This window comes from Schistocerca piceifrons, chromosome 2, assembly GCF_021461385.2.
Source record: "Schistocerca piceifrons isolate TAMUIC-IGC-003096 chromosome 2, iqSchPice1.1, whole genome shotgun sequence".
NCBI lineage: Eukaryota > Metazoa > Arthropoda > Insecta > Orthoptera > Acrididae > Schistocerca > Schistocerca piceifrons.
Genome location: NC_060139.1, coordinates 529,959,048 through 529,971,848, shown reverse-complemented (window position 1 = coordinate 529,971,848; position 12,801 = coordinate 529,959,048). Strand labels below are relative to the sequence as shown.

General features: G+C 40.1%; 1 protein-coding gene across 2 annotated transcripts in view; it reads right to left on the bottom strand.

Moving 5' to 3' along the window:
• The window catches only part of LOC124776943, a 106,848-nt gene extending 95,344 nt beyond the window's left edge, over positions 1-11,504 (bottom strand). For both annotated transcript variants that reach the window (XM_047252166.1, XM_047252165.1), the window contains exons 1-2: positions 11,473-11,504; positions 3,113-3,340 (exon numbers count right to left, since the gene is read on the bottom strand). In XM_047252166.1, coding sequence (XP_047108122.1) covers positions 3,113-3,340; positions 11,473-11,500 — 256 coding nt within the window. In that variant the 5' untranslated portion in view covers positions 11,501-11,504. The remainder of the gene's footprint in view (positions 1-3,112; positions 3,341-11,472) is intronic.
• Positions 11,505-12,801: the final 1,297 nt, after the last annotated feature.

Below are 12,801 nucleotides of genomic sequence, written 5' to 3'. Positions count from 1 at the left end.
AGACTGCGATCTAGTAATAGCTGTACCACGCAGCCACAGTTACCATATGCATGGTTTCCTCCTAAAGGGCGGTACTGTTCTTCATACGTCATGAGATAGCACCCTCTCATGCAACAGTAATTAGTAATTTTGTGTCCGATTCACTTCCACCTTATAGTGGACGTGATACGGCGTTGTACACAATGGTTCCGTATTCGAATCGAGAGCATGCGGACATGGTATTTACTTACGGAGAGGCAAATGGCAACGGGCGGCGGGCAACGACGTTGTATCAGGGGACCTATTCCTGCCGACAACAATCACAGAAATCTATGTTTGCAAAGGGTGTTTCGCCGTTAGTGTGACACACATTCGTTTCAGGTAGCAGGAAATCAAGAAGGACGTACCCGAAATTTTCGAACATCAGACTTTTAGGAAAATGTGATTAATACTGTGGAAGGCGACCGCTGTGTCAGTACCAGGCAGTGTCCCCCCCCCCCCCCCCCCCTTCCTCCTCCAGCACTGTAAACGATAAGCCATACGACCTTGTGGAACACTATCCATAACAACTATTACAATCCTGATCACTTACGGCGTGTGCACGGCTTACAAGCTACAAACTTTCCACATCGGTGGCAGTTTAGTAATTGGTTCCTTCAGCAGGCCACAACGACTGCGGGATTTGTGTCATCCATCCAATTCATAGATGAGGCCACTTTCACGGCGAGTGGTATCTTCAACTTTCAAAACAATCATCTGTCGGACAGTATACATAACCTTCATGGAATGGTGATAGCGAATCGTCACCATCGATTCAGCTGGGATGTGTTTGCTGGGATAACTGGCGACCGTATTTTTGGACCAGTCTTCCTTCCATATCACCTAATAGGCCGTAACTCTCGAAGGATCTTGTGGATGACTTTCCACCCGTGCTGGAAGATGAGCCTTTGATGATTCAAAGCGTTATGTGGTTCCCACATGATGGTGTTTCAGCTCACTTAACTGTTAACATCCGGACGCGTCTCAGTCGTGTGTTCCCTGGTCGATGGGTCGATCGAGGAGTTCCAGCTGCAGGCCCTGCTCGTTGATTGGATTACAACCTGTGCGATTTCGGGTTATCGGACCATCTCAAAAGTATAATGCATACACAGCCCATTCCAGACATGGAGACACTGGACCAGCGTATTCATGCTGCCTTTGACACTGTTCGGATGCGACCTGGCCGATGACAACTTGTGAGACAGAACATGCTACGGCGCGTACATGCATGCGTTGATGGCACATGTAAACAATGTTCAGCACATACTGTAACAGTGGCCGCCTGGTACAGCGCGTATTAGTTCGCATTCTCTGTAACAACGTATAATTGAAAAACGATCATTTGGAAGGAAACAACGGAAAGCACTTCCGGACAAAAGTTCTCTAGACCTTATTTGTTCGTCATCGTCACATAGATCCAACACGTTGGAAAATATCACCCTGTAGAAACACTGAATGAATCCGGTACCGTTATCCATCACTCAGGATGAAGAGTGTGGAGAGCGTAAGATGACCAAATTGTTAATTGTTTTGAGAGAGACCAAAAGTTTGTAGAGGTGAGACCTTTCATTTTCCACAACTCTAGAAGATCCATATTTTGTTAGAGTTTGAAAAATCATTGTCTTGAAATTGCGCCAATGTTACTCTGCACGATCTCTGTGAAGTTATGGACTTCAGCTTTGTGCGAGATGCGAAGCAACCTTCTGTTTATTAATCGTCCGCAATAGTATTGCACCTGGGACTGGGGTGTTTCGATCGGTTCAACGTGAGTTTTAATCGTGATATTTTGCTAGGACACGATGAATAATTTCACAGTATAAGTACAGCTCTCCTGAAAGCTTCGATAGAAGGTGCATTATCCTTAACCACTGTTCTTGATGACTGCAATGTATCAGCCTGCTTACAACAGTGGCCACGAATGGCCAAGCTAAAAAATGTCGTGGTTGTATAGTAACAAACTTACTATACATTTAGAATTTCCCGCTTGTTTTCTGGACATTTCCGTCTACAAATTCATTAATTAATTTTCATGTAACCGCTACTCTCGTGGTAACCAACACGAATGCAGGCACAATTTCTAACTCAGTGGAAATCTTAAGTAGTACTACGACAACGCCACTTCCCTATCCTTTTTTCGAGATACGTTGGTGTGGCCTAAGTAACGAGCTTTTACCTGGTTCTTGTTTCAGCCTTTACTGACTCCTAATTGAAATGTGATGTATGCTGCTATTTATAAATGCCTGAAATTTCGGACATTTTTTGCAATGGTTATTCGGTTAATAACTAGTACATTTGTCGTCGTCCATAAGTAACATATTTCGATGTGATATTACATTGTAGATGTGTAATTAGCTGAATAAGTGTGTGGCCTAATTTAATGCTAGCATGATGTTTCCGATAAGATGTAATCCAGAACGTTCACTTATCATTGCCCAATTCACCTAATTCTTCGTCACTACGTCAACGCGTCGCTAAATTTTAAACTTTTCTAAACTTAGAAGCCTATTTCTACTTGTTCCTGAGCGTATTGCGGATATTGTTTATGCACACTAACCCACTTTTCGGCCTTCTACAGAAAACGATGAAAAGTGTACGTTGCCTATCGATTTATAGTGTTTAACTTAGTATATGTGTGTACAACGCTGCCAATACATTCACTGTGAAAATTAACTACACGCTATGGACCGCGGCACTTGTGGCAGCTTACGTCACCTGTTCAAATATCTTTCCGTAAAATTTTGAAATTGTAGCCCATTTCGAACTTGATGTCGTGTTACATGACATAATCCCCGTAAAATAATTCAAAGGTGTGTAGAAGTTAAAAACATGCAGCAGTCTTACCGGGAAAGAAAGTTAGTGTAAAAGGTAGACTAAATATGCGCAGCCAATTGCTCTGAATGGTTTTGGTGCAGAATCATGAAAAGTTGCAATTTCGTAATTTCGGTGAGGTAAGGGTAGTCACTGATCCTTGATAATTAGGTTTCATTCATGTGTTCACATTAACGGAAGAATCGTTGGCAAAATATAATGCAAAACAGTCTGATGTTATCTTGTCAAAAATGCACAGAAAATAGTGGTATTTGAATTAACTTACCTTTCGGTAGCTGGTTGTAGCAAGAATACAGCTTCAGCGAATTAGCATACAAGTAGAACTTGTTGTCTGCTGCGACACAAATGGTATCGTCGTCATCTTCCGTGTGAGACGACCTCCCCAGAAATCTACTCTCAGCCGTGATATTGCCGATGCTTAGTTCCTCATTTCCGATGCTGGCGGTGGTCGACTCTTCTGGTTGTCCGTGGACCCCCGCCAGTGCTAGCAGTGCTGTAAAAATCGATGAACGTAATTACAGATCGCTATTTCGTCTAATGGCTGTTAGTGCAGCTCTCCCACTTACGACTTCGACACTACTGTATGCTGTATGTGCACCGTCTGCTAGCGTAACAATACTGAGGTATAGTGAAACTCTACTGACCCTTACCACGAACTCTTCCACGTGCTAACATATCTCCACCGTTTGGAAATGATACTGATTTTCTCTCATAGTGTGAGTCTGAGTTTGACAGTCTGTTCGACGTACTGAAACCCATGTGACTACATTCAGTGAAGCTACAGTAAGAGAATACCGGATATTTGTGACATTTATGAAGAATATATGAAGACGTACTGCATCGCGATACGAGAGCATGCGCACTTGGGTGAAAATGCAACAGGTAGGACGGAAATTTCACCACTAATTTGTAATTATTACTAATTATCACTAAATTATAATATCTACTCATGTTTACGTGAATTCTGATACGTTGAACTCTATAGTGAACTGTAATTATTTACGAACTGGGGAATATTTTGTGTTTAACGATGACAGGGGACGTTTTTACTGACTGTCCCAGCTTAATAAATAAATTGGAAATTTCTAACACTAAAATACACAATCACGCAAACTTTATTGCATTTGATAATCTTTGTTACTTCGTTTCATTCTCAAGCAATAATCGTAGGATGACCATGTGAGTTATTTCACTGTCCGAAAAAATATCAGTTTATTGTAAAATTAGCATCTTGACGTTTGCTACATCAATTCTTCAGGACAATAACATTTTTTACCACTTTTAAATACTTATGTTAATGCGGATTGTATTTGCTTACATTCGCTTTACTCGGTGATGCTTCGCTAAAATTTGGGCAAAGATAATTTTTCGCCGTGGTAAGAAAGCAGGCATGTACCGCTCGACCCTACAATATCAGCCCAGTAATCCAAAGAGCGCTCAAATGTGGTAAGTGCCTAACATCATCCCATGGATTATTTGAACTACATAAGAGTAGTACCAATACATCGCAGCATATACGTCAGGCTAATCGTTAGTAACTTCAACCATCATACGATAATTGCGTTTGGCACAGGAGACACGTGGCCTAGGAAAAATCTGGCAGTTGAAATCCGTTCGACGAAAGCAGAATACTCTTGCCACTCCAGCTGGGAGCAACAATGGCGTAAGTGCAGCACTACGATTGCCCCGAGTAATTTATCCCTTGTACTGAGTGTACCCTACTAAAATTACATACTTTCATTGAATAATGCTAAATGCTCTCCTGGCTATAAGCTAAATGCTGTAACTGGAAATCGCTACCCATAAGGTTGGTAATGGAATCCAATCTGTCCGCCTAACACCCCACACGGTAATTGGCTATGATGTATATAACAGAAAGATTGGTCATTTCTTGAACAGTCCGCTCGTCCCAGAAAATAAAAAAGAAAGAATCAACAGTGACATAGACGCTACGTTCATGTCGGACAAGTTCTCGCAGTTAATTTCTAGCTCCAATATACAAATGCAGTTGTCTTTCAAGGTCTTGTTGGATTGTTATTATCTCACAATTAAATTGACAATATTAGTACTTTCCTCACTTATGTTTGGAAATGTTTCCCTTTCTAGTAAGGTTCTGCCCCACTAAAAGTTAGCCAGATATTTGACTGAAAAAGCTGGGCTCTTCATTGGTTCTGACATCAAACAGCCCGCATATTGTACGATGGAGGCATCAGAGATCTTTCACTATCTACGTTAAGTCCAAGATACTAGTACATACACGGATCCTTCACAGAAATGTGACCACCGCCTTTGTTCGGCATCAGCACGAGATAACCACTCAATGACTGTAGGGTGCAACATTAACAATGGAAGCTGTATAAAGCGCGTCAGAGAGCCGCGGGGGACAGTAGAATCGTTGTCATAAAGCAAAAACGAAGCTATTTATCTGACGTCCAAACGGGTATGATTATTGCCTTTCGGACCAAGGGTGGATGCACGCCTCACTTTGTTCACGTGTCGGCCTGCTGAAAGTGTACTGTGCATGGCAAAACTGCACGATCCAAAATCGACGCCATGACCAGTGGGGCAGCATGGCCCATAGATGACATGTGTGAAAGACAGCTGCGCAGATGTGTACAGATGAAGAGGCATGCAACAGTTGAGGAAAAGACGCCCCAGGTGAACCAAGGGGTTACCAACAGTGTCTGCTCAACAATCACTAAGCGAAGATTGCTGTTTACCGGCGTCCTCAGCAGGTCCCAGATTCGAACGCTCACGTTGACTGCTGTTCATCGGCGACGAAGTCTTCAATTTTCACCCCAATACCAGAACTGGACCTGATTTGAGTGGCCGTTTTAGGCGAAAAACGTTTTATGCTCGATCGGGTATAAGGCGGGTGGCGTGTACGGTGTGAAACGTCTCAATGAAAAGAACCTGCAATGGCTGAGGGAGTGCTATGGTCTGGGAATGAATTCGTGTCGGTGATTCTTCATAATAGATGTCATAATTGATCTAAACTAGTATGCGTTTGTGCTTTGGGACCCTTCCATAGAGTTTAATGTTCTTCGGCACAATGGTATCTACCAAGAAGACAATGCATCCTCTCGCTGTTGGATCAGTAGTTTGCTCTTAACATGACTGGATATGTTTCCGTCTGTTCTTTGGAATGAGATCTCAATGTGTGTTTCCAGTAATTGCAGTTTGGTTTTATTATGCAATTGGTTTGTTGGATACTTGTTGCCAGTTTCACTACGTAGTTATCTGTAAAGAATATAAGAGTTTTTTCATTGTACTCGCTTTCTTCCATAGCGTTTATTATGTGGCCCCTATTTTTTGCTTTGTAATTGTTACATGATTCTCCATCTGTTTTATTTGTTCATGTTACGTATTGTTTAACATTGTTTTTTATTTGCATGCTCGTACTTATCTTTTACCTTCCTTTAATCCCTTTGATAGTCGTTTGTATAGTTAGTGACTTGTAGCGCATTTTAGGTTGCTGTTCATTATTGCAGTACGTCTTACGTTTGTAAGCCCCTCTTATAGTTTTTAATGAAACGTTTGAAATGTGACGCTTGAGAAAATTTATCTATCAGTACACCTAACATTTCATAGAGGCAACGAAGACCGTGACATCTTATGTTACAATTCAATATACACAAACAAACACTGTGAATGAAGTGTTAAGCACGAGTCAGGCTCTATATTGTGGAGGCGGAATGATATGCGTAAGAAGATATTCCAAAAATATTTTCCTAGAATAGCAGAACATACATCGCAAGATTTATATTTTCCGGTTTCTTAGTTGCAATGAGGACATAAACAGGGGACCACATGGGAAAAATCGTTGAATAACACACACGCACGCAAATGATCTAAAACTTTTGTTGCTTCCTACAACACAGAAGAGTGAAAAAATGCGTAAACTATTGTCCTAAGTTAGCAAAACGTAATTAATGCAGTATCTTTTTTGTTCCATAAATAAAGCTGCAGTCCTCTTTTCACCATTCCTACAAGAGGTGTTGTGTGCGCATTGCAGTATGTATCACATCTTAGCCTTATGCTTCTTTACTTCTCGAGTGTAAAAGGATTGCAACACCAGTCACTAACTTTCAAAATGCATATAGCTATTAAATGAAAGAGCTATTCGATTAAAAATGGTGCCATAGGCTGGTTTTGTATGAGACCGTTCTGGACTATATTTCTGACAAATTCCATAAGCTCATTTCATTCCATTTCTGACAAGTACCTCCAGCATTTTAGTTACAGAAGCGACTAATAGGGAAATCTCTTACATGATCTGCGAACAGACCCAAAGTTCACGAATCATTTATTATCATTGGGCTGATACAAATTCAACGGTTTCTGGTGTCAAAAGAATGTTAATGGAGATATGAAAGCATTCGAGCTCAGCGGAAATATCAGCAATTTAGCTGCAGTGTATTTTAGCTGTCAAGATCGAATGTTCAGCTCCTTTGATGATGGGGGTGTGATGCACAAAATGGTCAATTCTACGAGTATTTGCAAACGGCATCTTAGACCTGTATGTGCCGAAAAAGGTTCCATAGAAATGCAAAGGCCCGCCACAGTTAGAGTGATACGTTACTGAGATTCTGTCAAAACAATAAGAGCTTCATACACGTTTAAAAGGCTTCGGAGCCTTGTTAAAAGCAAAACCCGGAAGCAGCCATGACATTTAAATTAAACAGTCACTAACCGATCTGACAAAAAATCTTAACATGTATTGGTACAGTATATACATCTACTTCACTTATTAAGTCACTCTTTGACCGTACTGTCGCCCTCGCCACAAATCAAGGAGAGGAGGTCGAAGTACTGACTTCGCTTTTGTGAAACTGATTCACCACAGAATTAGGTTTCGTTGAATTGTCTCAAAAGACCCACCTAGTCGACATTGACGTACTTGATCGAGCAATATAAACTAATATCACTCAGTAGTGGAAAGGTATCTGGATGTGAGAAAATGTCTTCAAGATCCTATACACAACTTTATCCCCTTCCAGCAGAAGTTAATCGTAGGTCGAAAGAGCGGTAAAGCATTCCAAGCGACTCGAAAAAAGCAGACATGATTGAATGCCTAACTCGTTGTCGTTGCAGAACCCCTTTTATACCCACGGATAATGATCGTTTTGGAGGAAGGAAGTGTCCTCCGTAAGAAACCAGATTGGTTCAGCAAACTAAAGTCTTATGGTACTCATCAACTCGGAATCACAGTATGGGCAATGTCGCCCACATCTAAGCCTCGCCGGCCGAAGTGGCCGTGCGGTTAAAGGCGCTGCAGTCTGGAACCGCAACACCGCTACGGTCGCAGGTTCGAATCCTGCCTCGGGCATGGATGTTTGTGATGTCCTTAGGTTAGTTAGGTTTAAGTAGTTCTAAGTTCTAGGGGACTGATGACCTCAGATGTTAAGTACCTTAGTGCTCAGAGCCATTTTAACCATTTTGAATTCCGGATATTGGACCTGATTTATGATTTTATTCGGTAATTCACTGCAGAAATAATTCAACTGAACTCTTTTAATGGGTCAAAAGTGATAGTTGGAAAGAAGCTGTGATATGTCTATAATTGTTCACAATATACACAGTGTAGAAGATGTATTCCATAGTCTGGGAGGTGGTAGTTTGGATGAAAACACATGCAAAATATCCGGAAGACATGAGCTCCAAGATCCATACTTTCAGAGCTATGTGTACTTGGTGATGCTGTAAACCGTATTCACAGTTCATTGCAAGTGCAGCGGATACCTTAATTCTAACAGAACCGGTGCGTATTTTGAACAGCTTACAAAAAACATTGTCGTTTTTTCCCTGTAATTGCCAGATAAATGAAGCCTGCTGTTTCACAAGGAAAACACCAAACTCCATTTTGATAACAAATGCAGGCCGTATGTAATAGCTTGTAAAACTACGACTCAGTGCCACACGTATTTTCCAGATACTTAATTTCATAAGTTTAAAACAATTTTTGAAACTGTATGTACTTGTCAATTCCATCGTAAATGAGATTGTAGTATATGCTGGAAGAATAAATAACAAATAATTATGTCAAGTTGTAGTAAATACTCTGACAATGTCATGGATGTTATATTTGTAAGAAACATGACATACATTTCATGTCACGATAATATCGTAGGCGTAAGAATGCGCGGAGGGGTGCGTTTCGTACAATGTGCGTTGTTGTACAGACGTGTGTCTTGGAGCAGAAATGACAAATTGAGCGGGAAATGGTGTTATAATAAGTGGGACGGTAAGACATAAGTGAGGGAGCACGTGGTTGTGCGTAGCACATGTCCAAGAAAGTATTTAGCGTTAACGAAAAAACCAGTATGGGTCAAGTTTATTCAAGCTTATCGGTAATCAAAAAGAGGCTACTGTCTATACTGAATATCATAATAAGCATTACATCGTACTGCAAGCAACTCATCGCAAAGTAAGATTTATATAATAGTTTTATAATAGTGGTATACGCGTGCCAGTGTAATAGTAGCTTTCTTGGAAAACTGGAATAGTCTTGTCAAACCAATCTTTACTGACCCAACCCGTTAACCATCAACGTAATCGTATCCTCTCATCATAACTTCCGAAAAAGTCTCAAGTGAAGAATATGGTTAAAAGAAAAAAGGATCCGTTAAACTGAACACTCATTTTCAATCAAGAGGTTATTGTAATAGAAAGCTGTAGTAGCTACGGTTCTTTATATCGTGCAGCACTGCTATGCTAACGCAGCAATCCGTTGAAACGAAAAGTGATATAAGTGCAATACACGTTTCAGTGACAAACGTAAACTGGCTATCTTGTAGCCAAATTAATTTTTCTGATTTTATGGTGTGTTCTGTAAATGATATATCTCTACACAACATTAGTATTGGTAAGAGGTTTTTGCCCTGAAGGAAAGATTCTACGGCACTATTCGAATAGTATCAGATAAAGAATTAATTACTTCTGGTCACGACTAAATATTTTCTAAGAGACAGCATTATCGTGATTTGTGTGACGCATTACAGTTTCTATGCAGTGTTGCTAGTCGCAGTTAAATTTTTTATTAAAAATATTTGATCACTAATTAACATCTTCAGTGTTTATTTTACTCGTGTTTTTTACATCTAACTTTGCGCAGTAGCATTCTGTTTATTTACCGCATTACCTTTGTTGTCCAGCTTTTGCGTGAATTCAGTGTCATTAGCTATTTACCAAATGTAGCTTTTAATCGTTTTGGAGATGGGAAACCTTTTATTCTGATTTCTAAATTCATCCAGACAACTTCTTACAGGAAGGCTGCCGCTCGTTGCCAACCTTTTTTTTTACATTTCTATCGTTGTTGTACACTGCAAAACACTAGTGTAGTAGTGATCGGTTTGTAACTGTCTAAGTTCTGTCGGTAAACATCGATCTTCGTATTAGATGCTTTGTTCCTATTGACTGTGCAGTTTTATACTCGGGAGAGTATCTGTGAGTAATATGTTATGATACAACAAGAATGTAATGTGGTCCCACTGGTTTTCTCAGTTGCTTACTGCACTCTGTTGATGATTCGATTCGCAAACAGCTTACAGTAGACGAGATAAGCTTCATAATTGCGAAGATTAAGAAGTGTTCATTCGAAATAAGCAATGCATTTTAAAGTCTACTGGACTCCTTTTTTTTGTTTTTTTTTTTTTTTGTTTCGACCATTACAATCATCTTTCAGTGCATGAAATACTTTTTTTTAACACCCTCTACGTAAATGATCCTTTGGTACCGACGGAAATTCCATAAGATATTTCGCGGACGACATTGATGTCTGTAGCGAGGTTGTTACGTTAAAAGACTGCAGGGAAATGGAAATTTGCAGGGGTTCGATTGTTGAACCTGAAGCTAATTAAGACTAAAGCACTGCGCATAAACACGTGAAAAAACCCACAAAACTTCATTTACACTGTTGGCGAAAATTCACTAAAACCAGGAAATACCTAGGAGTAATTGCCCGAAGTGACCTAAAGTGGAACGACCACATAAAACTGGCTGCAGAAAAAGCAGTTGCGAGTGTGAGAATTATTGGAAACTTCTTAATGAAATGAAATTCATCCACGAAAGAGATGATTCTCAAAGCACATTGTCTGTAGGTTGCTGTGTCCGTCTCGTCCGTCTTGAATCGATAGGACTGAAATGGCAGAGAAGACGAAGAATGATTCTTTTGTTTAGTGAGTTCGAGGGCTTTACGAATATGCTGAACAAGCTCAATCTCCTCATCGTCAAACTGATATTCCACGACTCTAACAAGATTACTATGGGTGTACCTATAAGATTAATAAGGCTGTACCTACAATATATATATTTGTAATTGCTTGAGTCTTACTCTCAAACCATTCATACTTTTCATATAGGCAACACAAATACCTTTCGTCAACTATCTATGAACTACCATTGTTCGCGAGCAAAGGATATGAAAAAATCGCCCTAGAACACTCCCGACCCTCTAAGGTGTTTTCCATTCCGAAATTTACGTCGCCAATTGCGGCAATAAACTGTACATCCTCGATTGTACAAATAGCTTTTCAAACGGACTAATACATGAGAAATTATGTAAAATGGATGTAAGAAAAAATTTTTTATCGTGAATGAAAGTTTATAAATTCTGTCGATACTTACCAGCAACAAGCAACAGAGAAGCCTTCATTGTACTCGACAGGACTATAACAGATGTCTGCGTTATATTTTCATTTATATATGTTTAGACACCCGATGGCATCACCGAATGTTATCGTCAAGTTCCCTTCTGATTTTCCGTTCCGTGAACTCTGGTTGCAGCAACTAGCAGCAGATTGACTTTCCTTGTACTTGAAAGGACGTCTTATCGTTCGCAGTGTCTAATTATAATCAACATTACAACTACAGCATTTAATAACACTTTTTACCATTCTGGGTCATTTGGTTTGCCACTTTTTTCCTTTCCTTCTTTTTGCGTTGTGTGTCACTTTAGTAGAGGCGAGGAAACGAAACGACAGTGTCTACGGAAATTAACTGCCACGGCAGTTTGGCAGTTTGGCAGTTTGGCAATACTTGTCAAATCCGCAATGCGAAGACACATATCCTACATACCTGACAGTGCTTATTCTAATCGACATTCTGCAGAAGCTGGAGTGGTTAAAACAATACGGACGAGAACAAAGACAACACCTCAATAAATCCACGTTTCTATGTTCGATATCACTTACGTATTCAATCAGTCCAATAACAAACGTGAGATTAATTACATTTTTAAATGGTGATGTGGGTATGTCAGTGTCAAACAGGCCTTTCACCAAGTTTAGTGCAAAATATGCATATACCCTGTTGCAGAAAGTTGATTGTACATAACAGAGCGAAGTGTATAATGATAAACTTATGTGAATCTTCGCTTGTATTTTGGAGTATTGAAGTCTTACATAATCAGCAATCCTTCTGATGTAGAGCTTATTTTGGCGAAAGATGTAACCACCAAGAGATGGTAGTGTTTTGTGGATTGTAGTGGAATATCTTCAGCATAACATCTTTGCTTGGACAAATTGCACCTCGACGAGGACGATGCATATACCCTCACCATCAATTATGCAACAACACGTTCTTTTCACCTGCTGTGTGTTCGCAAAGGACTAAAGTTAGAAATCGTTTCATGCTGATCTTTGGGTCTTGTTCTAGATTTGCTTGCCTCCGCATGAATGTTTCGTGGACAGGTTGTTTCAAGTTCCTTCGAAACATATGGGGCAACAGTTACTTTTGTGACTTCAAAACAGATGTACAACTAGTTTACTAATCAGTCTGTCATTGATAATACCACATCAATTGTGTATCTGTGGGTAGAGCATGACAGTGTTGAGGGTGAAGACATTTCGTAGTGGAATTGGCTCTGGTCACTGTTCCAAATATTTTCTCTCTCCACACTCTGCTCACTCATAAACACGTTCACTTCATCCACATACTGTTGTGTCATCTGACGTA